General features: G+C 39.3%; 1 protein-coding gene across 6 annotated transcripts; it reads left to right on the forward strand.

Annotated features, from left to right (window-relative positions):
* The first annotated feature begins 6,090 nt into the window (after positions 1 to 6,090).
* On the forward strand, positions 6,091 to 27,116 carry LOC143033901 (beclin-1-like protein). 6 transcript variants are annotated; one of them, XM_076199527.1, is made up of 9 exons: positions 6,096 to 6,245; positions 6,634 to 6,728; positions 10,326 to 10,451; positions 11,773 to 11,924; positions 12,041 to 12,253; positions 17,152 to 17,339; positions 18,443 to 18,716; positions 19,300 to 19,526; positions 23,222 to 27,116. In XM_076199527.1, the coding sequence occupies exons 2-9, from the start codon at positions 6,650 to 6,652 to the stop codon at positions 23,328 to 23,330; spliced, it is 1,368 nt and encodes a 455-aa protein (XP_076055642.1). In that variant the 5' UTR covers positions 6,096 to 6,245; positions 6,634 to 6,649; the 3' UTR covers positions 23,331 to 27,116. The 6 variants fall into 6 exon arrangements, with proteins under 6 accessions (XP_076055644.1, XP_076055642.1, XP_076055645.1 ...); XM_076199528.1 differs by lacking the exon at positions 6,096 to 6,245 and adding an exon at positions 6,258 to 6,427; XM_076199529.1 differs by lacking the exon at positions 6,634 to 6,728 and having other exon boundaries at positions 6,091 to 6,245.
* The last annotated feature ends 553 nt before the right edge of the window (positions 27,117 to 27,669 follow it).

The raw sequence follows: 27,669 nt of genomic DNA on the forward strand, positions 1-27,669 counted from the left end.
TGTAGCACTTTTCGTTAAAAATACATTAAACTGTATTATCAACAATTCGATTAAGGAAGAGGACTGTACGGAATCTATTTGGGTAGAGATTATAGGCAAGAATAAGAAAGTTATTATTGGCGTCTTGTATAGACCTCCTAACCTTAGCATTGAGCAGACTGATTCCCTAATTCATGAAATTCACAGAGCGTCCCAGTACAAAAACGTTGTAATCATGGGAGATTTTAACTATAGAAACATTGACTGGGAAACTTTAATAGGAGATCATGAAGCGAAACAATTCCTAGATGTGGTGCAGGATAATTTCCTAAAACAAATGATTACCGATCCTACGAGGGGACAAAATACCCTGGACTTAATTCTAACAAATAATGAGCACCAAATTAGCAGCATAATAGTGGGCGATAGTCTAGGCTTTAGCGATCATCAAGAAATAAGATTTAATATTATTTGGGAAAAAATAAAAAGTACAAATAACGTTCAAGTACCAGACTTCAGGAAAGCAAACTTTGACAATATAAAAACCTATTTGAAATTGAATACGAAAAACAATCCGGACGTTTCAAACATTCTTGATTCTCGTTGCGGGGCTGATAATCAGAAGTGGGTCAAGGAGGATACGCGTACCTTGGGTCAGGTCTGGGTCAAAGAGAGAACTACGCATACCTTAAGTCAGGTCTGGGTCAAAGAGAGTGATGCGCGTGCCTTGGGTCAGGTCGATTCGGGGCGACGGCCCAAAAATCAGGTCAGTACTTTGGATGAGATGTACAGCAATCTGGCAGATCTAATTATTAATGCACAAAACACATTTATCCCCCTAAAGTCAATACGAAAAAATAGTAATACTCCCAAATGGATGACGGACAGATTGAAACATGAGATCGGAATTAAAAGAGGACTTTACGTAAAAATAAAAAACGGGGAATCACACCTTAGATCAAGATATAACGAAATGGCAAAGCTGGTTAAAAGGAATACACGTTCAGCGAAACGTAATTATGAAATCAAGGTTGCCAGTCAAGCAAAATCCAACCCAAAGGGTTTCTTTCACCTCTATAGAACAAAAAATAAAGAAAGAATAGGACCAATTAAAAACGATGAAAATGTCATGATAGAATCGGAAGAAAAAATGAGTGAGGAGTTTAACAATTATTTTCTATCGGTGTTTACTAATGAGAGGTTAGATAAAGTACCTGACTGTGATCCGATTTTCAGAGGGGATGAAGAAAATAGCCTAACTAATATCAGCATTAGTAAAGAAGAAGTTATCAAGCAGATTGACAGACTTAAAGCTACAAAATCTCCGGGTCCGGACGAAATTTTTCCAAGAATGCTTAAGGAGTGTAGATTTGAAATCTGCGACCGGTTAACTGAAATATTCAATAAATCGGTAGACACTGGTTCTGTTCCAACTGCTTGGAAGCAGGCAAACGTTGTTCCTGTTTTTAAGAAGGGAGATAGATCGACCATATGCAACTACAGGCCAATCAGTTTGACGTCGGTTATAGGAAAGATGCTTGAATCAATAATAGTAAATAGACTCAGAGAACACATTGAAGGGCATAATTTAATTCGTGATTCACAGCATGGTTTCTCCAAAGGTAAGTCATGCGTGACTAATCTTCTATCCTTTTACACTAAGGTATATAAGGCGTCAGACAACAATGAAAATTACGATGTTATTTACCTTGACTTTAGCAAAGCGTTCGACAAAGTGCCACACCAGAGACTACTAAATAAAATCAAAGCCCATGGCATAGGAGGAAAAGTGTTAGAATGGATTAGAGCTTGGATTAGTAACAGAAAACAGCGGGTCACCATAAATGGAATAAAATCTAGGTGGGGCAATGTTACTAGCGGTGTCCCCCAGGGCTCGGTTTTGGGTCCCTTATTGTTCATTATGTATATAAACGACTTAGACGATGGGTTAAATAGTGATGTTAGTAAGTTTGCGGACGACACTAAAATAGGACGCCTAATTAGGTCAGGAGAAGACGCCCAGATTCTGCAGGATGATCTTGATAAACTGTTAACATGGTCGGTGAAATGGCAAATGAACTTCAATATCTCTAAGTGTAGCGTGTTAAACGTAGGGCTACACAACCCCGAAAATAGATACAACTTAGATGACACGTTTTTAGAAAAATCTGAGTGCGAGAGGGACTTGGGAGTTCTGGTGAGTCCGGACCTTAAAACCAGGAAGCAGTGCATTAGCGCCAGAAATAAAGCAAACAGAGCATTAGGCTTCATTGCTAGGACGGTAACAAATAGTAGTGCAGAGGTAATTATTAAACTCTATCTAGCAATAGTTAGACCCATCCTGGACTATGCGGTACAGTTTTGGTCTCCGTCCTACAAAATGGACATAAATTCACTAGAATCAGTACAGAGAAGAATGACCAAAATGATACAAGGACTCGGAAATTTGCCTTACGAAGAGAGGCTTAGGCACCTAAACTTACACTCTCTGGAAAGACGCAGAGTGCGGGGTGATCTAATAGAAGTGTTCAAGTGGATCAAAGGCTATAACAAGGGTGATGCAAACAAGGTCATCATAATAAAACAACAGGGCAGGACTCGCAGTAATGGGTATAAACTGGACAAATTTAGATTTAAGAAGGTAATAGGCAAGAATTGGTTTACAAATAGGGTGGTCGATGAATGGAATAAACTTAGTAACCACGTAGTAAGCGCTGAAACTATCAGTTGTTTTAAAAAACGATTAGACAACTTTATGGATGGGGACGACAGGTGGTGATGGATACGGAGCTGCCTAGTGTAGGTCTTATGGTCTTTTGCAGTCTCCTTTATTTCTTATGTCTTATGTTATGTTCTTATACCAAAATCTAAGAATATAAGGTCTAACCACTTCCGACCGAATTTCGAGGGAGTTGGCGCAGCGGGCCCGTGAACGTCACCTGGCTGCTCAAAGTGGGGTTAGCGGGTCCTATAGCTGTCAGTTGAAGCTGGTCCGTCGTTCAAATATGACGTTGCCTTCGCTCGCACTGCTCCACGCAATTAGTTATATTCTGACAAATATTATATAAAATATATATATAAATATATATAAAATATTATAGTTCCTGTCTATATATATGAATATATAATATATATGATATATAATATATATATATATAATATAAAATATTATAGTTCCTGTCTTCCTTGGCGTTTCACAGTTTTCTTCAGTGTATCACAAAGAGAAAATGGACTCAGCCAAATGACGTCAGAAGCTGCGCAGAAGAATGTAAACGGTCTGACCTGTATATTTAGACCTTGGCTTATACCACGCATTTTAATGTCAATAAACAAGTCTCGAGAGAATTGGAGTTTGATTAATACCATTCTTTCACTGACGAGTACCTTTACCAACTGTGGTAACAAAACACTACAGGCTTACGCCTGGGGATAGTTGGCGTTCACCTCTTGTAGTGGCCGGTCATGGATGAGACGAAATAATAAAAACGGTAAACATATCCGTGTTAACTTGACTACGCTGGTGAGTCCACCACACCTTCAACATGCCCCAATTTCCACATAAGTCGACTATCAGGTACTTTATCTAATGCCTTCTCTAGGTTGAAGTACACACAATCCACCCAACCCTCTTGCAGTACATCAGTCACTTTCGAGTAAAATTTTAAAAGGTTCGACACGTATGGCCTTCCAGATTTGAACCCAAACTGGCTCTCTGTCAGAATGTTTAGCATTTCAAGCTATTTGGTCCATCAATCTTTCAAAATCCTTTCACATATTCTCACTATTGTGCTATGCCTGTCTGGGGACATGTCCTTGGTGATGATTACTCCAAAGTCCTTTTCGGAACTTACTTTCTTTATAACGATTTAACATTGTCCTTGTGGCGTAGTGCTATAAGGTGCCCTGGCATTCGACACATGCAAGGCACTGTAGGGTTGTACCGTGTGTTGTAGAGTGCCCCAACCACCAGACGCTTTCCAGTACAAGGACTCTTTGTTACAGCCACAAAGCCTTCATTCATACATGTGTACGGCGTGGCATCGTCTCCCTTCTGCGTAAGGAGAACGACGTTGCCCCCACGTCAGTCTATACCAGTCTCCCATACAAAGAGCATACAACGCTCTCACTCCTGTACGCTTACGTCACAATAAAGATTCAAACATCGTCCCCCGCATTTCAGTTCCACACATATGACAAACATGACGCAGTGAGTAGGATAATGCTCGCAATTGCATGCAACAGTGAAACATGGGACAATACTTGAATCGGTGGCGTGTATGTGAACGAAGCACTGACGGAAATAGACCAATAGGGGACAGTGAACACGCTGGACTGAGAGTGCAGTGCCGATCACAGTGTGCATGCATGGGACCGTGAAAAATCGTGTGATAGTGACGCGCCTTCGCGCACGTAGTGGTGCAAACAAAGAGGCCTTCATCCCACTGCTTCGCCCTACCAGCCTCGAACATCACCCTGCACGGGGCCCAGGCCACTTACGCAGGCCGCGCGAACAAGGCCTTTATCCTGCTTCGCCCGACTCGCCGCGAATGCCACCCGCGCGGAGCCCAGCTGACTCGCACGGGCCCGTATCACCACCTCTGCTCCCTCGTTGCAATTACGTCACCACAGAAGGTGGCGACGCCACAGCCGCCCACAGGATGCATTGATGGTGACCGTTTCGGACGCCCAGTAGGATCTGCACGCATGCTCCGTGTCGCCATGTAAAGGGTTCCCCGCCAGACGCACCTCCCCTCCTCCTTCTCTTAGAAAGGCTGGCACCTGCCGTCCTGGTGCCTTCCGGCCCATCGCCCTCCGCCACCTGTCAGCGCCCGCGCCGTGCTGCCTTACACAGGTGCGGACATCACGGGGATAGGCCCTCAGCACCTAGGCATGTCGGAGATATCAAGAGCTCTACAGCCGCCGCTCTCGGCGCAGACGACGCGGCCGACATATCTCACATGTCCCCCCTGCAACGGGACGCTTCCGGCCGACCGCCCTCCACCACCTGTCAGCGCCCGCGCCGTGCTGCCTGACATAGGTGCGGACATCACAGGGATAGGCACTTGGCAGCTAGGCACGTTGGAGATATCCGGAGCCAGCCTACAGACGCCGCTATTGGCGCCGACGTCGCGGCCGACATATCTTACCTGGCCCCCCGCAACGGAACGCTTCCGGACCACCTCGACGTCGGAGACAGGGACCGCAACGCCGCCATACGGATTCACGGGGAGGTCCGAACACCCCTCCTCTCCTTCGGCTTGGCCATAGTCCCACTCGACTTCCCGGAGCCTGTCCTGGCGATGACATACGCGAACAGGTGCGCCGAGCTAACATTGCCCATTGACAGCTCACCGGCCGCCACTCGCGACTACTTCCTACGGGATTTTAGTGACGTGCTGGTCTCCAACGACGACCCCAGCACCACTCCCCTAGGAAAAACAATGGTTCTCTCCCCCACCCTCGTGAGAACTGACCTGCAAGCCGACGCGGCGCCCCTCGCCGCCCACACGGCCAGGCCGATACCGTTCGCATTTCAGGTTCAAGCGATGAAATACCTTGACTTATTGGTACAGCAAGGTATCGTCACGCCTGTCCTTAGTCAGGCGAGCTCTATCGTCGCCGCCCGTGCTGGGGCCCTTCGATCCTGCCCTGCCAGTGGTACTGCAGACGGATGCGTTGCGCTTCTACAGCACCAGGCTGCCTCTCTGCTCGGTGGAGGACCTGCCGTCCTCGTACGCGGGCTCCCTTCGATTCCGCCCCCGACGCAGTGTGCATGCAGGCACTTCGGCCTCGTCCGGTGTGGCCCAAGTCACAATAAAGATTCAAACATCGTCCCCCGCGTTTCAGTTGCACACATATGACAAACAGTCCTGATATTCTTTATTTACTTTTTTCCAAATTCCATTACACTACATTTCTTTATTTTGACGTTCACTTCCCACTTTTGTGTGTGTATTTTATCTTATACTGATTATACTGAGGATAATATGAATTGAATATGTGTTTATTTTTTCATCTTATTTTAAGTAATCAGCTGACTTCGTAAACAATGGAAGCCTGAAGACAAGACACCATCTGACGTAGAGGCCAAAATTATTTAGTAATCAGCTGACTTTGTAAACAAACGAGGCCTGAATACAAAACACCATCTGACGTAGGAGCGATAATAGCTTAACATATACTTTTAATGGCTAAAACGTATGACTCTTCATTTTAAAAGGAACTAATGGATGTGGCGGTGATATAAAAGATTTCACTGTAGGCAGGTAAATGTATATCGATGCAGTGGGATGGGTTGAATTAAGTAACTGGTTATTGGAAGTAGTGACTGAAGACAAGTTGTTTGTGCGTCGTTTTTGTTCGTCGTATCCCATCGTATTAGTATTGACATCGCATGCATACAAATAACGAACATAAACATATATGAACTGATAATTCGGAAGAAAAGGTAGGTAAAAGGAGCATGCTAATTGGATGAATATTGATTTGTGGCGAAGATATCACCGTCATTTCCGATTGTCACTGATAGCTAATCGGACAATGAAAGTGGCTGATTATATATACTCTCCACCCCAGGGACCCCTCTCAATATAAACACAGTGATACCAACACAGCTATACCGTCGTCATTAATCTCAATTTTGTTTTGTTTTAGCAAGTGGTCCAGATAAATGGGATCGCCACAGTATTGGTCCAACTTCTATACTGGAAGTTATGATCATGGAGAAGTTTTACATTCCCACAAACAAGGCATGAACCCATCATTACTGTAGATTACTGCAAAATCATGAATTAATGAAACATTATATATTAGCATGCAATGCATCCCCAAAGTTACAATACATTTGGCTTTCTTTTTGATGATTTGGAAAATCTTGTCTCTGTTTTGATTATCATACCAAATTATGTTTTGTGACAAACATAGGTCTATTTTTATTTGTTGGGGGTAATTCTATATAAAGAATATATTTCCTAGGAAATATAAATCTTTCAAAAGCCAAAACGATGAATCAATCAATCTGTTGCCCTAGATCTCTCTTGCAGGAACCCATGGATCTTGGACTTGGGTAACTGACAACAGCCACTGTATCAATCCATAAGTCACTTAAGGTAGAAATATGTTGTCTGAGTATAGTAAGGGTAGGTCAGTGTAGGATAAGGTGATCAATGTCTTGTATGATAGTTGTATTTGGTGCAGTTTCTGTGGTGAGGCCTAATGTATGTTGGTATTGTTTAAGTGTTGGATGGTGACCTGAATACAGTTGTATTAGTGTAGTTCATGCTTCTCATGGGAGGGATTTTTCTCTGAGCTAATGTCTGGAGAGGTTTAATGGATTTAGGAGTTTAGTGGTCATTCTTGAAGTGCATGTGTTGTAATCTGAGTATGAATGTGTTTTTGTATGATTTTGTTGCATGGAGATAGAAGGTTGTTGAAGATATGTGATAAACTACAGGTATAGTTTTTTATGCACTGAGTTGGTTATGCTCATGCGATGCAGCAAGGTAGGTGAATACAGTTGAAGGCTCATGAATGTGTTGTTCCATGAGGTGGATTTTGGTTTCTGTACTCAGATGTTCTGTTGGTAGTTTTAGTGCATTGTGTTTTTCCCCATGCTTTATTTTGTGTAGTATGTAGGGTATCTATTTTCATGATAGTGTGTTACAGAGGTGTAGTTGAGTAGGGTTTGAAGACTTTGATTGATTTTGTTTAATGTTACAAACTCCTCCCTATCAGAAGGCTAGGACTGTAACCCTCACAGAGGGCTTTGTAGCATTAGGTTGATTAAATCCCATATTATTTTCGTGTTGATTTTTAGTGTTAGGTGGGCCATTGCTGACTGTGAATATAAACACAACTGCAATTGACCTACTATTTCAAAGAAATTATAGAAGATCCAGCGAGCTACTGTCTTCCAGCCTTAGCTGAGCACAACAGTAAGCACCAGACATCAGTCTTGTGGTATAAGTAGTTTTGAGTGATAAAGGACTTAGTCAATATTTGCCATAAGAGAATCCTATCCTTGGCCAAAACCCCTCTGTCCACTGCTCCACCTGTGTGCACATGTACAGTTCAAGGAATATGACATGTCTTAACGTCATACCCATGTCACTGCAGCCCCATTAACATTGTGCCATATTGCTGAGGCAACATGGCTTATTCTAGACTGGCCACCCTTACCGGTATTGATGCCGACCTTGCCCTCAGCGAGGATGAGGATATCACTGAGTAACATTGGCCTTTGTTGCCAGTGCACGAGTAACATGTTGGTAGCACACCATGGCAGCCACTGCTCCCAGCTACCCAGCCCACCACTGCCACCACCACTACTGCCACCACAGCCATCGCTGCTGCCACCCACACCCACACCACCAAGCAATCTGAGTACCAGATTTGAACACAAGCGAATCCTATTCTCCAGCTTTTAAGTCATTCAAGCACAACGAGAACTCCAAACTCACGGCTTCCAATAACTCCCCCTCTCACCCTCACCCTGTCACCCACAGTTCACTTCCCCTAGTTGCCAATACCTCCCCTGCTTTTGTCCCCAGAACTGCTTATGTTAAACTCATCTTCTGTGAGAACCCAACCGTGGATATGAAACTTCGCTGGCTTGCTGAAATTACCAAGTCATTCAGGCTCGATCTGGAGTTAGCTGAAGTGAAAATGTCTGGTGTCACCTCTTGGTATGTATGTGTTTCACGCAGACGTACCGAGATCATTGAGAGTACCATGAAGGGTAATTTCTTATCCTTAATGCTTGATCTTCAGGACTCGATCAGTAGACCACATAGATTTCCCATGTATCTCATCACCCACTATCCTGTCGGTGTTGACCCATCCCAAGCGAAAAACCTTCCGGGCATATACAGCATGTGCCACTTCTACCAACATGGGACACCCATCAACCACCTTGTTATCATCTGGAGCCTCTCCCAACTGCCACCTACAGAATATCACTTCAGCTTTCTTCCTTGCCTACCACCGTGTGAGTTCCGAAAGATGAAAAATAAAGAGCCTTGGTGCTTCAAATGCTGGGGTGTCGGACACATATCTCGGTATTGTACTGCTTCCATTAACAAGTGTGGGTGGTGTGCAGGTACTCACCCCTCCCGCACTTGCCCTCATCATACCCCCTCTCAGCCCACCAACACTGATGGGGTTTCTGCAGCCAACCAGCTTCCCACTCCCAATCTGTCCATGTGGAAATGCCCCCACTGTCATGAACCCAGAGTGAATGTATGGCACGGATGTAAAAAGCGTGCTCAGGTGGCCACCTCACAGACTGCACACACACCACCACCACCCCCTCAGTTACACCCAAAAGCCGTCCCACTGCTGACACCCTCAAACCTGCCAGACTCACCACAAGTAATTGCCCTCTGTGAGGCCATTCCCAACCTAATGGCATGTTGCACAGCAATTACAACGTGCTTTGATGCAATTAAAAATCTACATGATGTGTCGGAACAAAACATGGTTTCTCCCACACCATGCTTCTGATTCACTAGAAATCCTGGATTATCAATTGTAGAATAAGATATAAAAAAAAGAGTAAAATGAATGTGTAATTTCCCTTTACTTTTGATTCTAAAGTTGGGAAAAAGACAATAAGAAAAGGGAAGACGAGTGATCTCATTTTTGCCGGAAATAGTATCTTCAAAATAAAATTTCAAGTAAAATATTAGTAATAGATAAAGTAAAAGTTATTTCCATAATCAGTATGAAAAATACTATAAAAATCAATAAAATTTTGTCCTAAAATGAAACGTTTCCTCAAAAAAAAAAAAAAAGTTGCCGGGTAAGGGGTTAATGGTTGTCTGAAGTGAATAGTGACCCCCTGAGGGAAGGCCATTATTACAGCTTGTCTAAGTCTATTTGGGTATTCTTAGGAACTATTTTGGAGTTGCTGTGCTGGATTATTATAGTCAGGTCATCTGTATAGGTGAGCAGTTGAGTGGTGCTAAGGAAAAAAAAAATCACAATCTTGTGTTCTATCAACTGTTCAGAAGTGGATTCTGAAAGGCTGGTTGATTGAATTCAAATCCAACATTTATCAAAATGGTAACAATTGCACAACCCTAATTAAATACACTATTATAGAGGACTCATACATATATTACAATTAAAAAAAAAATTCCATTCATCTGGCTGATTCCATCTCCACCAGATAACGTACTTCAAAAAATCAAATCAGTAAAGAGTTTATATTTTTTGTCTTCCATTGCTGAACTTTAACTTTTTAAATGGCACATACATAGGAGCTGTGTTTGTGAATTTTCATCTAAAAGTGCAGTATTTTAGTAATTGAATTTCATTTTCATATATTTTAATTCTTATTTTTTCAGGTACCACCACATGGAAAATGGATCCAAGGGTAACAGCAAATTTTGTATGTCAACGATGCCTCCAGCCCCTACAACTTGATCAAAGCTTCTTACTTCTAAATGAACATGTTCTAGCAGAACTTGCATGTAAGTACATTTAATTATTTCATTATATTTAGTTGTCAGTTGGAAGGGACTGGACTGTGTGATTATTGATTTATAAAAGTCATAGGTACAGGATTTGTAAGTGAATAAAGATATTAGCATCTGGAAGTGGCGTTACTCTCTTAGTGAATATAGATTAATCAGTCTGTTGCTTCAAGTCTTACAAAACTACATGGACCTAAGCAGAGCTGGGTACCACTCCATTAATCTGTTAATCATTAATTAATGAAGTTAACAATTTCAACAACAGATTAACATTTAAGTTACTTTGAAAATTATTAACTTAAACAACTATGCCATCGGTTAAGTCTTTATCACTTATCACATGCTAGCACAGGTTTGAGTCCTTGGCTGTACCACATTTCAATTTCTGCATGTATGCCTCCTCAAGTGTCTTGATGTTGATGGCTTAGAATTAAAGTGAATTGTGGTTGATAAATGTATATATATATATATTCCAACAATATCTCAATTTCAGCTGTATTTACATGTTATCAAGCTTTGTAAAACATATCTTATTTCAAAATCCAGATGAAGAACTACTTTCTTCTTTCTCAAGGGAAGAGAAATTGATTTTCAGCTGCAAGGTGTGCCTACCCAAGTCTTCTAACTAAGGGATAACATGTCAAATCTGAACAATCTCAAACAGCACATGAAGAGAACTCACTGCCAAGTTCATACAGTTTTAGTAGAGGGTGAAGTCAGGTTCTTTTTAGGGGGAAAGCTAAGCTTAGGCTTCCTAAGATTCGAGTAGCTGTACTTCATCAAGCTCATTTTTACCATCATCTCCCAAGAAAGCACGCCAGCATCATGGCTACTGCCAGTGGCGTGAGGGATTAATGGTAACTTCTGTTACATTCTTCTTAAATTAACAGAGTAACAATTAATGAATTTAACTTTTTGATCAATGGATTGATGATTAACAAAGTTAACTTTTTGGTTAACAATGCCCACCTCTGGGCCTAAGATATTTGGCAGCAATCCCTTGGTTAACCCACAAATCTCTTGGAGAATTATTGTACTGCTGTGTGTATTGCATAAATATAAGATAGTGCAGGGTTATTTATTCCATGCCTTTTGTGTTGTGTTAGACATGTAATATGAGTGATATGAGGAGCCATGTAAAACCTATACTTGTGTAGTCTGAAAGGGATTAAAAAAAATGTCACATGCTGCTTAGAAATAGTAGTTATATATTCCATTCCCTCTAAACTGCTATTTGTATTCTTACCAAATTATTATATATATATAGATGTCTGATTTTATCATTTGTATCTGTTTAATATAACGTTTGTATTTACAGTGCCAATATACCCAGAAGAAGAACTTGAATTTGATAGCACCTGTGTCAACAAATATGTTGGTCCACCACAGTTGTTTGACTCAGGTCATCAGCCCCATGGCTTCATGCTTGTTGGGGATTCCTCTGATGTAGAGAAGACCCAGCCAATGAAGGTAGAAAGTGCTTGTTTATTGGATTTTTTTTTTTAATCAGTATGCCACAAATTACTTAAAGAGTATTTCTTCAGGTAGAATAGATTACTTATTCTTTGAATTTTATTCTGTCTTAGGTGGCAACAGGCTTATTTGACTTAGTGAGTTGCAACAGTGATGTTGACCATCCTCTCTGTGAGCTATGTACTGATTCTCTGTTGGACCTTATGGATACAAGCCTGTCACGTACACAGAAACAAGCACATATGTACACACAACTCCTCAAAACTCTCAATGATTCACCACAGAATCAGCAGACTGTAGTGCAGTTGGAAGAGGAACTTAGCAAGGTAAATTGTACATTTCTTGTATTTGTGACTTTTTTCCTTTTTGTTATATGCATCTTAGAAGACAGAAAGTGAATCAGTTGTTATTTGTGGATGACATTGAATTATAAGGAAAGAATAACATAGTGACTTAGTTTGGAAGGCTATGTGAGAGAAGAAAGTTGTAAGTAAATGTGAGCAAAAGTAAAGTGATGATATGTGCAAAGAATAATGATGGTAGTATGTTGAATGTGAGTGTGAAGGGTGAGAAGCTTGAGGAAATATAGATTTTTAAATACAGTATTTGGGGATTTTAATGGAAGAAAGGACATTATATAAATTGTAGAATAAGGTGAGTAAGCAAATGTCTAGGATGCATTGTCATGAAATATAAGTAAAAATTGGAGATAAATGGACAAACTTATTGTACCCACAGTGTTATAAGAAGTAGAGAATTGGAATGTAAGGTGGAGAGGAAGACTGAATATTTTAGTTAGTTAAGGTTTATTCAACAAAATAAAATACAATTTATACATACATATATACAATTTTTTTTAAAAATTACTTGTTGAAAAGGGAGAGCATGAAGCAAAGCTTATGGGGAATTGCTCTCCCTTTAAGGAAAGAATTATTTTTATTTTATTTAAATGACAAAATGTTAAATAAATATGATAGTTGTTACAAGAATGAGAAATGTGGAGGTAAGGTGGAGAACAGATGGAAAGGGAACTATCACATAAGGTAGAACAAAGAGTGCCTGATATAGTTTGGACATATAGAATGAATAAGGAAATACTAGCAGAGAGATTGTGGAAAGCAGATGGGGAGTGAGCTTGAGAGAAAGACCAAGAATGAGATAGATGGATATGGTTAAAGGGTCTTTTGATGCAAATGGAACGTTAGTCAGGGAAGAGGGTGTGCATAAATTACAGGTGCAGTGAACCCCCACATATCTGTGGCTTTTCCCATCAAACCTAAATAACATGTATTTGTGATTCTCCTGCCTATCTGCAAGGCCAATGCATATCAGCATTAGTACTTGAAACCTTAAATAAAAACAATAATAATAATAATAAGTTAGATAAATACCTAAGTAAGATGCTGTAATGATTATAATTTATCTTATATTATTTGTTTTTGTTTTGTTATCATTTGTCTGTCTGATTTTCATTTATAATTAGTTATATGTCAATTCATTATTATTTACTATTTACCTGTTTGTTTATTATCTAACTATACATATGCATTTATTTATGTATTTTATTTGTTATTTACATTATTATAGATTTATTTATTGTTTTATTATTAATATGATTTGTTTTTCGCATCCGACCTAGATATGAACCAAAAGGTCTCCTGTCGGCATGCTCCGCCTTTGTAATCCTTGTGAGTTTTTTATTACTTGATTTCTAAATACGTACAAATGCCAAGGGGTTTTTTTCCCCCTCACAAGGGAGGCCAAAGTGAGGCATAAATCCACTCCCGCCCCTTTCATCCCCACATACTGTACTTCCATTCACCGCCCCTCCCTCCATCTTTTCTTGGCTGCTCCTGGATGACAGATTATCCCTGCATCTTGCCTACTGCCCTGGGGCAGAAGCAATGCAGCAAGACACAACACATCAACAGCAAGGCTGCTTCATTTAATCTGTGACCCCCCTCTCTGTCCCCTCATGCAAAAAAAAAGAGAAAACAGGGAGAAATCCCTTCAGGCTGGTTCAAAATATCATTCACTCATACTTCCTAATCAACCCCCCCATCCCCTGCCCACTCCCTTCTGTGCATCACAGCATCATTCATACACAACTATTCTTCATTAAGCCCTATCTTCTGCCTTCTCCCTTCATTCCTCAACAGAATTTGCCCCTCTTTCCCAACACCCCATCTACCCCATCCATCCATCTCATCCTTGGTTGCCACCCTCCTGTTCACTCCATCACCTTCCACACTTTTTTTTTTTTTTTTTTTTTTTTTTTTACTAATCTTTCATCACTTATTCTTTCCATGTGTCCAAACCATCCCAATACTCTTTAATCAACCCAATCTCCCAACTCCTTTTCTACCCCTGCTCTCCTCCTCATCTCATTTTTCACTCCAGCCTAGTAACCCCTACCATACTTCTCAGACATTTCATCTCAAACACATTTAAACTCTTTCTTCTAAACTCTTCCTCTCATATGTTCCATATTTCTGCCCCATACAGTGCTATCAGCACAATCACCCCTTCTTACAATCTCCTCTTAATATCCATTCCTGTATGTCTATTTCTCATTACACTTTGTAATCCCCAAAGGCATTTTCTTGCTTCTCTCAATCTACATTCTACCTCTACTTCCACTCCTCCCTTTCCTGCCACATTCACCCCCAAGTATCTAAAGCTATACATTTTCTCCAGTCTCTCTCCCTTAATACTCACTTCCAATTTGCTACCATCCTCTCCCCTTGTACATTTCATCATCTTTCTTTTACCCACATTTATCTTTAACTTCCTTCTTTTTTGCACACCCTCCCAAATTCTGTCACTATCTTCCTTAATTGCTCCTCAGATCCTGCTACAAGTGCAGTGACATCAGCAAACAGCAACTGGCTTAGCTCCCACTTTTCTCCATTTCCATAATGATCCCCAGTCCCCGACCCATTACCCTTCCATTTACCTCTTACACCACCCCATCCATGTATACATTGAGCAAAATAATACACAGAACGTAAACTAATATGAAATTTAAATATAAACAATAGAGATGTGGTATGGGATGCCAACATCTCTATGATCAATATTTCTGGCTATGCTATTGGCTGGAAAGTTGAGAGTAGCCAATCAGGGTGCAATATTCAACCAGTCTTTCATTATTAGTGAGGACAGGTTTATTTTAACCACTTTGGTATGATGATACCTAAGTAGGCATCATGAGGCATGATTGGGTATACAAGGATGCCAGCACCAGGATCTTGATTATATATATTTTTTTAGTTATACATGAGTTACCCCTGGATTCTGTGAACTGGTTTGATCATGTTTTCTGTGTTTATTATTACTCAGAGTAAAAGAGAATGAGTAATACAGCAGTGACTTTATATTTTATAATGTGAGTAGTGTGATGCATTGTTCATATGGCAGCCGATGCTACACACAAGAATTTGATTTGTACTGAAGTGGTTAATATAAAATTTATAATTATATTTAAAAGATAACTTTAAATATGGAGCATTAACATGCATTTACATCATAAAACAATATAAAAGCATTAAAACAAGATTTATACTATCAAAATGGATATTCTAAGGCCTTTTTAATGCTTTTTTTGCTATTCACGAGGGGTCTTGGAATATATCCCTTGCAAATAATGGGGGATCACTGTAATTAGGGGAAGGTTGTGAATGGATGAAGGGATGATGTAACAGGAAGGAATTTTCTCATCTGCTTCATAGATTGTTTCGAATGGAAGAGGAGGGAGGATGCCAGATGATGAAGCAGAGGGTGAACCAGTTAAGCCTGTTGAGCCCTGCTGTAGAAGAGCTTTTGTTCACTGTATTGCATTTGACCCAAGCAATGTGACATAGAATATACACACAAACTTATTTACCCAGTAGAGTAGCCGGGTGTGCACTTAAGAACAGGTTGGTGAAACAAAGTCTTGATTATGGTGTAGACAAGTCTTGAATCTGGTTGTGAGGTTGCACCAATGGTCGTCGGGGACAAATAGGTACTTTGAGGTGAAGATTATGTACAGTAATTTCTGGTAGGGGAAGCTTCTGGTAGTTCTTCTAGTAGGTGAAGTATCTGGTAGTCAAGGACATGTAAGATATTGGATGGTGTTTTGTAATTGAGAAAATAACAGTGAGGGCATGTTGAATCACACATAGTCCAGCAGCAGTCAGATGTCCAAAACAATTCAGGAAAACATGAAGGCTGTGCACTTCACGTGGAGACGGGTAATAGTTGTGGTCCAAAAGACTTGTTTAAGGGAGTTGTTGTAATCGATGAATATAGAATAATTTCTACATATATTCAGATGGGCCCTGGGCATCAGCTTCTTTTCTTGTCCTCCTTGTTCTGTTTGCATTCTGGATATCTCTCTTCTCTTCTCTATGTCTCTCTGGTCTCTGTACCCAGGTCACTCTCTGCATTGCCCTTTTATACCCCAGGAATGGGAGCTTATGTTTCAAGTATGGCAAAACGTATATAAAGTGGTATTTTAAAAATCTTCAGCCAATGGGGAAGCAGAGTGGGCTTTCCCACCAAGTTATGGTACATTACTGATCTTGGCATCATCTCATAATATGTAATGAGGCACACTCCAAAAGACGGGTATTGCGCAATGCTTAATATTTTAAGATATACACATTAATATTATAAAATACAATACAAATTTATAACATATATTCACACAAGGCATGCCCTAAAATTACAAACAGGAGACTTTATTCACACAAGGGCATTGTACAGCACAACCACAGGATTCTATTCACACTAAGGATGTGACATATATATATATACACATGCACACACACATATGAGAGGTATGGAAGTCCTTGATAGAGAAGTCTTACTCAATTGGGATATGAGAAATACAAGAGGACATGGAAAGAAATCCAAAAAGACAGTTATAGAAAAGACCTGGAAAAGAACAGCTTTCCCCACAGAATGGTGGATGTATGGAACAAATTGGATGAAATGGTAATGTGTCCAAAAACCATACACAAATTTAAGAACAATTTAGATACTGCGAAATACAGAGACTGGACACCACAAACATAGCTCCCCTTCCCACAAGATACAACTAGGTAAATACACACCCACATGCATATATATGTATACCACATCCTAAAAAAAGACAAGTAATACTATTTGAAAAATTACTTAAGTTATATAGATGCATGCATAATTTCTTTATGATCTCTATCATCACTTTTTTAATCAGCTTGAGGAAGAAGAGAAACGTTTGATAGCAGAATTAGCTCAGGTAGAGAAGGAACAAGCTAAAGCACAGGAAGTCCTTGCAGAGCACCAGCAGGTTCAAGCAAGACTACGTAATGAAGAAGAGCGCTTCTGGCGTGAATATTGCACCCATAAGAGTCAAGTTATGCACATGGAAGAGGAAAACCATAGGTGAGAATCATTTTGGAAAATTTTGATTATATTCAAGTGTTAAGAAAGTAAAAGTAGAAATGCACAAGGATCAATACTGGTACTTGTGATTTCCTCAATCTTTTAATTATTGCCTTAATTTTCTTTGCCCAGAATTGCATGGCTTCATGGTAGCTAGAGGAAGGGGGCATTGAGAAAGAGGGGGATGTCTGTTGAGCAAGGAAGGGAGAAGGCAGGAGATAGGGGTGAGTGGAGAGTGACTGTGTATAGATGATACTGTTATACAAGGAAGGGAGGGGTAGGGGAGTTAGGGGATATTTATGTGTGAGTTATATTTTGACACAGCCCAAAGGGATTTCTCCCCATCTTCTCTTTTTCTGCATGAGGGGATGGAGAAGGGGGATCACTAATTAAATGAAATGGCCTTGCTGTGGATGTACTGTGTCTTGTTACATTGCTTCTGACCCAGGACATCGGGCAGGATACAGTGATGATCCGTCATCCATGGGGAGCCAAGATGAAAGTGGGGAAAGGGTGGTGGATGGGAGTGGAATGAGTGGGAGTAGGCACGTGCCTTTGATTTAGCTACCCCCCTTATAAGGGGTAAAAAGCTCTTAGTGTATAGATAGATGGATTTGGGTCTGTCAACATCATTTAAGAGAAGGGGAGTTGCTGGTTGTCAACTCTCTGAGGTGAAAGAAATAGAAAGCAGTAAAATTTGATTGATACATTGCCTCTATTCCAAAAACTGACAGTCAGCCCCTTGGAGGTTATACCCCCATATAGAAATAATAAATCTTGGAGGTAGGTGGTGGAGAGGTGAACCTCTCTTATGTACATCCCATGGGATCACATCATGTATTTACTCCACCTTTAGACACGAGAAAAGCCGACATCCAGTGACTGTTCCCCTCTTCCTGCCTTCAGCCAGTGACATAGAAAGTCTCACACCAATACAGTGCAAAGATCAGTCTAAGCTATCTTCCCAGAGAGATTGATGGCAGGGCCCAAGGACCATTGCCAGCTGCTATGAGTTTCCAGTCTGTGAAACTTGAGGCAACAATTAATTGATTGTCTTTTGGTAAATTCATTTTGTTTAACTATATTTCATGATTTTCTTACAGCCTGAAGAGCCAGCTATCATATACACAGACACAACTGGAAAAGTTGAAACATACCAATGTTTTCAATGCCACTTTTCACATATGGTATTCAGGACACTTTGGTACCATTAACAACTTACGACTTGGCCGATTACCTACGTCATCAGTTTCATGGAATGAGATAAATGCTGCCTGGGGCCAAACCACATTGCTCCTTGCCTCTCTAGCACGCAAAATTGGTCTCAATTTCAAGAGGTACAAATTAGTGCCATATGGAGACCAGTCATATATTGAGGTAAGGTTTAACATTATAGACTCATCTGTGGGTTACAAACGTATTATAAATTAAATTTCCATCCACATGAGTATACAGTGTCTGTATACACAAATGAGAAATATGTTTGGTGATGGACTCACCATCTATGTAGACAAACCAGCAGTGTTCATGTTTGTCTGCAGACAAAGACAGCAAGTCATTCATTAAACAAATTCCTTGCTTGTGTCTGCACACACTGTATGGTTGTATGAACAGTTCTTGAGATAATTAATCCTTACATGGGCTATTATGGATGGATTGGCAGTAGTGTTAGGGAAGAAACAAGGTGTAATTTTCACAAAAAGTGAAATAAACAATTGTGATGGTAGTGAAAAAAGTGAGGATGTCCTCTCAGTTGTAGCCATTTTGCTTCGTTAGTAATGGCACATAAGCTGACTGTTCTTATGAACTTGTCTTTTATAATCTTGAGTTTCTGCTAGTACATTTACAACATGCCATAGTCATTAAAGTTAGATTTTTTTTTCCTGGCATGAATATCTCGCCATTTATATTTGCATTATTTTAAGATTAATATCAATAGTTGACTAATAAATTATTGCAGGTACTGGATAACTCGGGTAATTTACCTCTCTACAACTATGGAAGTTTCCGTTTATTTGTTAATGCCAAGTATGATGCTGCTATGGTGGCCTTCCTTGAATGTCTGTCAGAGTTCCAGCAGTATGTAGAGGGACAAGGTGGTCAGGCTGATCGTTTCTATCTACCATACAAGGTTGTCAACAAGGCATACATTGAGGATTCTAGCAGTGAAATCACATGCTGTATCAAGTAAGTATTGTAAATATACCATGTAGAGCAGTACTACTCACTAGTGGGTGAATACCCACTTCTGAATTATTTGGATATCTTGCTATGTGTAATAGAAGAATGTATAAATGTATTATAGTTTGTTGGAGGTTCCTTGGCAAACTAATTATAATTGCTGGCTTGAATTTCATCGACTGTAAACCCAACAGCCTCACAATAGTCAGCAATGGTCCTTGGTCCCTCCCATAGATCCCTCTTGGAAGAACTGTTGGATTGTTGTCTTTGTAATATAAGTGTAAATCAGTTCCTCTGCCATGAGGGGAGCAGTAGCTGGTTACCAGCTCTACTTACTTGAAAGAATGTAGGGAAGCTACAGAAAGTTGGTAGAGGTCTTGGACCTTGTCCAGACACCAAGTACCATCACCTTAGGGCTGCATCTCCGGATGGAGGTGAAACATTGATGGGATTTGAAGATGAGCAGTAATGAAATGGTTATCTCTGACATTTGTCTTGCATAACCATCAATGGCAGGTACCTGTCATTGGTTCCACCAGTAAAATAGTTTTTATTTAGTAGACAAAAGCAACATCAAGTGTTTAGAACTTTTTTTAACAGTTTCTTTAAAAAAAGATGCAATAGTATTTATATCTAGTTTATGGGGGTGGGTCAGGTAGAGAGAAAAAGATAAAAGATGCAGATGAACAGATGTTAATGGAAGTGAATATTTTAGTGAGCTGTTGAAAATGGAGGAGGGTATGGATTGATTGATTGATTGTGACTTTGGGAGGAACTAGAAAAATTACATTGTCTCTTATTTGAAAAAGTTTTCCCAATATGCATTTTGAAATAATTTCTTCAGTTTCCCAAAGTCTGTTTTGTTGTACATCAGTCTTCCTTTTCTGTATTTCTCATTTACCTCTACATATGTATTTCCTCCTTTAGTTCAACCTCTTTTAGTATGTGGTCACTCTTTCTAAATGGTGTCTTATTCAATCTTATCCACAATTTCAGGTTGTAAATATTAAATCTAGTCTCAATAGTTCTTCATTACTTCTATATCTGGTATTACCCATTATGTCATTGTGTGTTCTAACGTCATGTCAAGTAATACATTTCCCCATAGATTCTCTCCACCTTTCACTGTCATCTTTTTCCAACAGATTACCTTGCAGTTAAAATCTCCCATAAGTACCAGGTTACTTCCATCCTTGAGCATCTCATTTAATGAATGCCTTGTATCTCCTAACATTTTTTAATGTTCACCCTCTTTTCAAGAGCCCATTTTTGGGGGTACATTAATCACCACAAAGTTTCTACTTTTCATGTCACTGTCTTCATTTTTTATCATGATTATTTCCATATTGTTTTCACCCTCTGTAACCTTTGTCACATTTTCTTAGCCAAAAACTAGATTCCTCTGCCTTGTTTCTCATTTCTGTTTTTAATCTAATAATTATATAACCCATGTCCAACACTATTTGGTGCTAGTGGAGCCCTTAATTTTGTCTCCACAATTCCCATTATGTCTGGTTTTTCTTCTGACAGGTAATCATTTAGTTCACTCAATTCTGAGATTAATCTGTTTATATTAGTATAGGCCACTTTTATTTATTTTTTCGCCATCCTGTTTTCTGTTCCTTTTGTTTTGCTTACATTGGTGTACCATATTTGCAGCCTCATGTCTAAGACTCTCCAATAGAACTCCTTGCTTTTGGTCTCCGTTCTTTTCACGTTTTTTTTTTTTTTTTTTTTTTTTTTTTATATTTTTTTTTTTTTTTTTTTTTTTTTTTTTTTTTTTTTTTTTTTTATAGCTTAATCTCTTAGTGTCTTCTATCTCTTTCCTGAACATTCATTTCTCTTTTTATCCATATATTGTTGTAATGTTCACTCTTTGCTAACTTACCTGATTTTGCCATTATGTCTTCTGCTACCATTTGTGATCTTAGTTTTATCTTTAGGGGTCAATTTCTTTAGAATATTGTCCCATTCAGTATACTTCTATTTCTTTTTCTACTTCTTGGTCATCTTGTACTTCTTTTAGAATTATTTTTGCCATTTCTTTTTCCACTTTTTCTCTCAAGTACCTAACCAAACCAAACCGTGTTTTTCCTATAATCCATATACAATACACTTTTTTCTATCCACTGTATCTCTGACTCAATTTGCTTCTTTGATTATGTGAATAATTGTGTTCTTTGCATTTTTCTGCATCTGTTGTTGTACTATTTCTTCATTGTTGTACTATCTCTTCATTTTCTCTCTTTTCATTCCATTTCATAATCTTCTGCAAAATTTCCTCACCTAAGATTTTTTTTACACATTACCTGTATTTTATGATTTACCTCTCACTGTTGGTAGTATCATTGTTTTTTCATCTTTTCATTTTCACATTTAACCTCAATTAGTTCTTTTCTTTAATTCACTTAACTCATTATTTATTTCGGAATTCTTCTTCTTTAGTTCACGTACCTCTCTATTGACTTCAAAATGGTCTTTCCTTAAATTCATCATCTCTTTCCTTAATTGTATGAATTCCCTCTCCTATGAGTTTCTGTTAAAATTCATCTCTCTTTCCAACTCAAATTTCTTTTTTCGTACTTACCAAAGCCAGAAAATGGCTCATCACCGTACAATCTACCAAACCCACTGGGTGTCTCAAAGCCTCTATTTACGTTTAGTTTCAGTATAGCACCTCCAGAGGGCTCTGCGTTTATGTCGACATTCAAATCAAACTCGTCACTGTTTTTTCCTGATCCCCCTTGGTTCCCTTGCATTTTCTCACAATATACATGTTCAACACTGTAGAGAGATCATTTTGAGCAACCACAAGTGTTCCCCCTCCCACTCAATACAACCCAGGCCTCTTACTTTCCTTGCACTGAAAATTTTCGTCTTATTCGGCAGCCTACAGAACTCTAGTTGACAGCTATTGACAACTCGTTGGTTTATGCTGATGGCACTGTATGGGGCAGAAACATGGAACATAAGAGAGGAAGAGTCTAAATGTGTTTGAGATTAAATACCAGAGAAGTATGTTAGGCTGGATAGAGTGAGAAATGAAGTGAGGAAGAGAGTAGGGGTGGAAAGGGACTTGGGAGATAAGGTTGATGGAAGACTATTAGGATGGTTTGGATGCATAGAAAGAATGAGTGAAGAAAGATTAGTAAAAGAGGTATAGAAAACAAAGGTGGAGGGGATGAACATGAGGGGGTGACCAAGCATGAGATGGATAGATGGGGTAAAAGGGGCATTGGGAAACCATGGAATATCTGTTGAGGAAGAAAGGGAGAAGACGGGAGATAGGGGTGAGTGGAGAATGGTTGTGTATGGATGATGTGATGCATGGAAGGGGTTGGGGGGGGTTATGTATGAATGATATTTGGATGCAGCCCAAAGGGATTTCTCCCCATCTTTTTTTCTGCATGAGATGATGGAGGGGGGATGTCACCAATTAGATAAAATGGCCCTGCTGTGGATGTGCTGTGTCTTGCTACATTGCTTCTGACCCAGGGCAGTGTGCGAGATGCAGGGATGACCAGTCATCCAGGATTAGCCAAGGTAAGAGTGAGGGAGGAGTGGTGAATGGAAGTGGAGTATGTGGGGATGAAATGGGTGGGAGTGGATTTATGCCTTTGATTTTGGCTACCTCCTTTGTAAGGGAGAAAAAGCCATTGGTATGTGTACATATGTACTAATATTGTCTTTTAAAATTGCAGAGTCCAGTTTACAAGTGCAGAAGAATGGACAAAGGCACTCAAGTTTGTGTTAACAAACTTGAAGTGGGGTCTCACTTGGGTCTCATGTGATTGCTTCTCAAATACATGAGCCATGAACTGAGCAGCAGATACTTGCTAAGTAGCCATTGCTGAAGGAACAGGACCTGTTAGTATTTGTATAAAGATGTGTTGTAGATTTGAAGGCCTAATCCCTTCATCAATTTTGTATACAGCATAAAGCTACTGTAATTGTGTAGCTTTATTATCTGTTGTCTCAGTTCAGGATGTAAACATTTAATTCGGAAGTGATTGTGTATATTTTTTGTATATATATTGTTCTTGTGAATTAAGTTTTTCATAATCACCAATGTCATTAGGTTTTGCATATGTATATACACATTGTATGTGTGTACAGTGAAGTCATGATATATATGTATAGATCTGTCATATTTACAAAAGGGCCTTTTCCTGCTTGTAAGGGGAGCAGACAAGTCAAAGCATAGCATTCATTTCCCCGTCCATCATAGCTCTTCTTGGATGAAGGATTATTCTTATCCCTCACTACACTGCCTTGGTCAGAGGTGATGCAGTAAGACATGGCACTTCCAGTAATAGCTTAACACCTGAAGCTGTATTAAACTCCACCAATTCATTACATGGATGAACCCCCTCACCTCCACTCAAGAAATAAACAAAGCAGATCAGAAGAGGCAGAAAGTAAGGGTGGCAAGAGAGTGGGTGGATAGGGTTGATCATAGAATGTTGAGTAGGTTTGGGTAATGGGAAGAATAGGTACATAATAACACAAAAAAAAATATGGAAAACAGAAATAGATTGAGGGGATTTCAGGGAAAGACCAAGAATGAGGTAGATGGATGGCATAAAGGGAGGGAAAAGATTGATGTGAACGGACAATGGATGTAAATGGATGAGGAAATGATGCAATCAAGAAAGATTTCGTCTTGCCTTCTCTGCATATTTCTCTCTAGCAGGAGAATCATGGCTCTCAAATTTCTGCTGAATAATTTTTTCCACCAATTTTTCATTCAATATTACCATGAAATAATTTTTCCAGTAAAGAATTTAATTAACTGTGAATTGTTCTGATACTTATTTATTTTATTTATTTAAAATCTTTTTATTTTATTTTTTCCAGTGATCCCAATAGATATTAGTTAAATGTGATTTGGTTTGACGTCACATAACTCCATGAGGCTAGGACAGCACCCTTTATAGAGGGCTTAGTAACATGTGATTCTATTAAATCCGAGCCCAGCCTGTATTGCTAATTTTTTTTACAAAGGACATGTTTATAGCTGCTGTACTCAGACTAAATATTTACATATAAAATAATTCTGACTGTCCTCCCCGGATTCGAACCAAGCTCGTGAAATCTCACTGCCGTCGCCTTACCGACTGAGCTACTGACCCTTTGATGATATAGCGTCAGTAGCTCAGTTGGTAAGGCAACAGCAGTGAGATTTCACGAGCCCGGTTCGAATCCAGGGACAACAGTTGGAATTATTTGATCGACATCACCGTCACTGGTGATTCTATTCAGGTCATTTACATATAAAGTGAATGAATGAATATTCAGAGAAATGGTAAAGGACAGTAACAAGAGTGGGGGGACAGCATAAGTGAGTGACAGCCACAGTATAATAAATGAAGGAATGTTTGATATTTTAAACAATTATTTTAGCTCAGTATTCATAAACAAAACACCTCAAAGTGAACTCCAAACTGAAACCTGTGAAAAGAAAAAATTAAAAGGTGTATAGAGAAACTCACAAGTTGATAAAACACCAGGGCCTGACTGTTCGCATCCAAGAATCTTAAAGGAAATTAAAAATGAGATTGTTGTTCCATTAGAAATTATTTTCAAGAAATCCGTTATATCCAGAGATGTCCCAAGAGAATGGAAGCTAGCTAACGTTACTCCCATATTCAAAAATGGTAACAAAAAGAATCCAAATAACTGCAGGCCTATAAGTTTGACTTCAATCATAGGAAAAATTATGGAAACTGTCGTCAGAGATGCTATCGAACATCATTTAGAAAGTAACTGTTTGATAAATAATAGCCAGCATGGTTTCAGACAGAAATGTTCTTCCATGACTAATTTACTCAAATTCTACAAAACAGTTATCTCGAATTATGACAAAAGAAACAATATAGATTTAATATATCTAGACTTTGCAAAAGCTTTTGATACCATCCCCCACAAAAGACTACTTACTAAATTAGCTTCACATGGAATAAGTGGTAGCCTATTAACCCCTTCCATACGGTGCCGCACACGTAGGCGTCATGGACTTAGATCTCGGTGGCAGCAACCAATGCCAGCCGTACGACGTGTCGTAATAATACTCGCATCATAAAATATAGTCACCGCTTATATCGATCGTTCTCTCTTCACCCGTGAATTTTGATAACCATAGAAAATGCGATTACAAAAGAATTAGAAAGAATGTCATTATGGAGGGGCGACTACAATAAATATAATCAAGACGCCGATATGGCAGCCTCGCGAATACACTCGCTCCCCATGACGCCTACGTGTGCGGCACCGTATGGAAGGGGTTAAGTTGGGCTAGCAATTGGTTGAATGATCAAGAACAGAGAGTTGTTTTAAATGCAAAAAATTTTGGATGGAAAAATGTAACGAGCAGAGTTCCTCAGGTTCCGTTCTTGGGCCACCTCTATTCATAGTATATATAAATGATATAGACCATGGACTAAAATCTACTGTTTCCAAATTTGCTGATGATACAAAACTGTGCAGAATGGCAAATGATCACTTAAACCAATTAGATATTCAAGAAGATTTAGATAAATTACAGCAATGGTCTGAAAAGTGGCTAATGAAATTTAACACAAGTAAATGCAAGGTAATGCACATAGGTAAAAATAACAGTAAGTACGATTACAAGTTATTTGGAAATTCGTTAACGAAAGTGGATAGTGAAAAGGATCTCGGGGTAATTATCAGCAACAATCTCAAATCATCCAAGCAGTGTATTTCAGCCTCTGAGAAAGCAAATAAGATTCTAGGACTGATTGTGCAATCTTTTGACTTTAAAAAGTCCATCACTCAATAACAAGCTATATAAATCGTTAGTTCATCCACATTTGGAATTTGCTGTTTCCGTATGGTCACCGAATCTCATTAAAGACGTTGACAGATTGGAAAAGTACGACGGCAAGCCACAAAACTGATTCCAAATATCAAAAGTAAATCATACGAAAATCGACTAAAACATATGAATCTGTTTTCCTTAAAAAAGCATAGATTCTGAGGTGACTTGATACAGGTCTTTAAGATTCTAAAGGGAATTGACAACATCAAAAGTGACCAAATTTGTACACTGAATGAGAATCAGACAGGAAACAATGGTCTCAAACTGTTTGGAAATATGTTTAATTTGGAAGTGGGTAGAAACAACTTTGCCAACTGTGTAGTTAATGAATGGAATAAACTTCCTGTAGAGGCAGTGCAATGTAGTTCAGTTCGAAGCTTTAAGAATCATTTAGATAAACACCTAAGCAAGATGCTGTAATGACTGTCATTTATTTTATATTATTTGTTTATTTGTTTTGTTATCATTTGTCTGTTTATTATTATTTGCTTGATTCTCATTTATTATTACTGGTAGTTATATGTCAATTTATTATTATTTACTATTTACTTGTTTGTTTATTATTTAACTATACCTATGCATTTATGTATTTTATTTATTATTTATATTATTATAGTTTTTATTTATTCATGTATGTATTTATCATTATTATGATTTCTTTTTTTTTTGCATCCGACCTAGATATGGACCAAAATGTCTCCTGTTGGCATGCTCCGCCTTTGTAATCCCTTTTGTAATAAAAGTATCATCATTTCTCTATGAGTAGCAATTTCCTCTACCACAGACAAAATTATATGTGGCTCTGGTCCATAGAGGTGCCCCATATAGACACTAAAGTATCTGTTGTATGCCACTGAGCAGCTTTTAACCCTACAATAACATGAAGCCAATACCCCAGACAGGGATGACCCATCATCCAGGAGGAGCTAAGATAAGAGGGAGGGAGGGGGATGAATGGAAGAGGAGTGTTGGGAGTGGAATGGGTAGGAGTGGATTTTATGCCATTGTTTTTTGGCTACCTTCCTTGTGAGGGGGAAAAGCCTTTGGTATATGTATGTTCTTTAACCATATCCAATCCCCAGCCCATTATCCTTGCCTTTACCTCTCCCACCACCCCATCCATGTATAAATTGAACAGCCAAGAGAACATAACACATCCCTGGTGAAGTCTCACCTTTATCTCAAACCACTCAATCTTCATTTCTGATTCTAACACAGGCTCTACTACTCTTGTAAAAACTCTTGATTACTCTCAATAGCTTTTCCCCTATCCCATATATCTGCAATACCTCCCACAGTGATTTCCTG

The sequence above is a fragment of the Oratosquilla oratoria genome, chromosome 16, assembly GCF_046742065.1.
Source record: "Oratosquilla oratoria isolate Oo_2021 chromosome 16, ASM4674206v1, whole genome shotgun sequence".
In the NCBI taxonomy this organism is placed as follows: Eukaryota; Metazoa; Arthropoda; class Malacostraca; order Stomatopoda; family Squillidae; genus Oratosquilla; species Oratosquilla oratoria.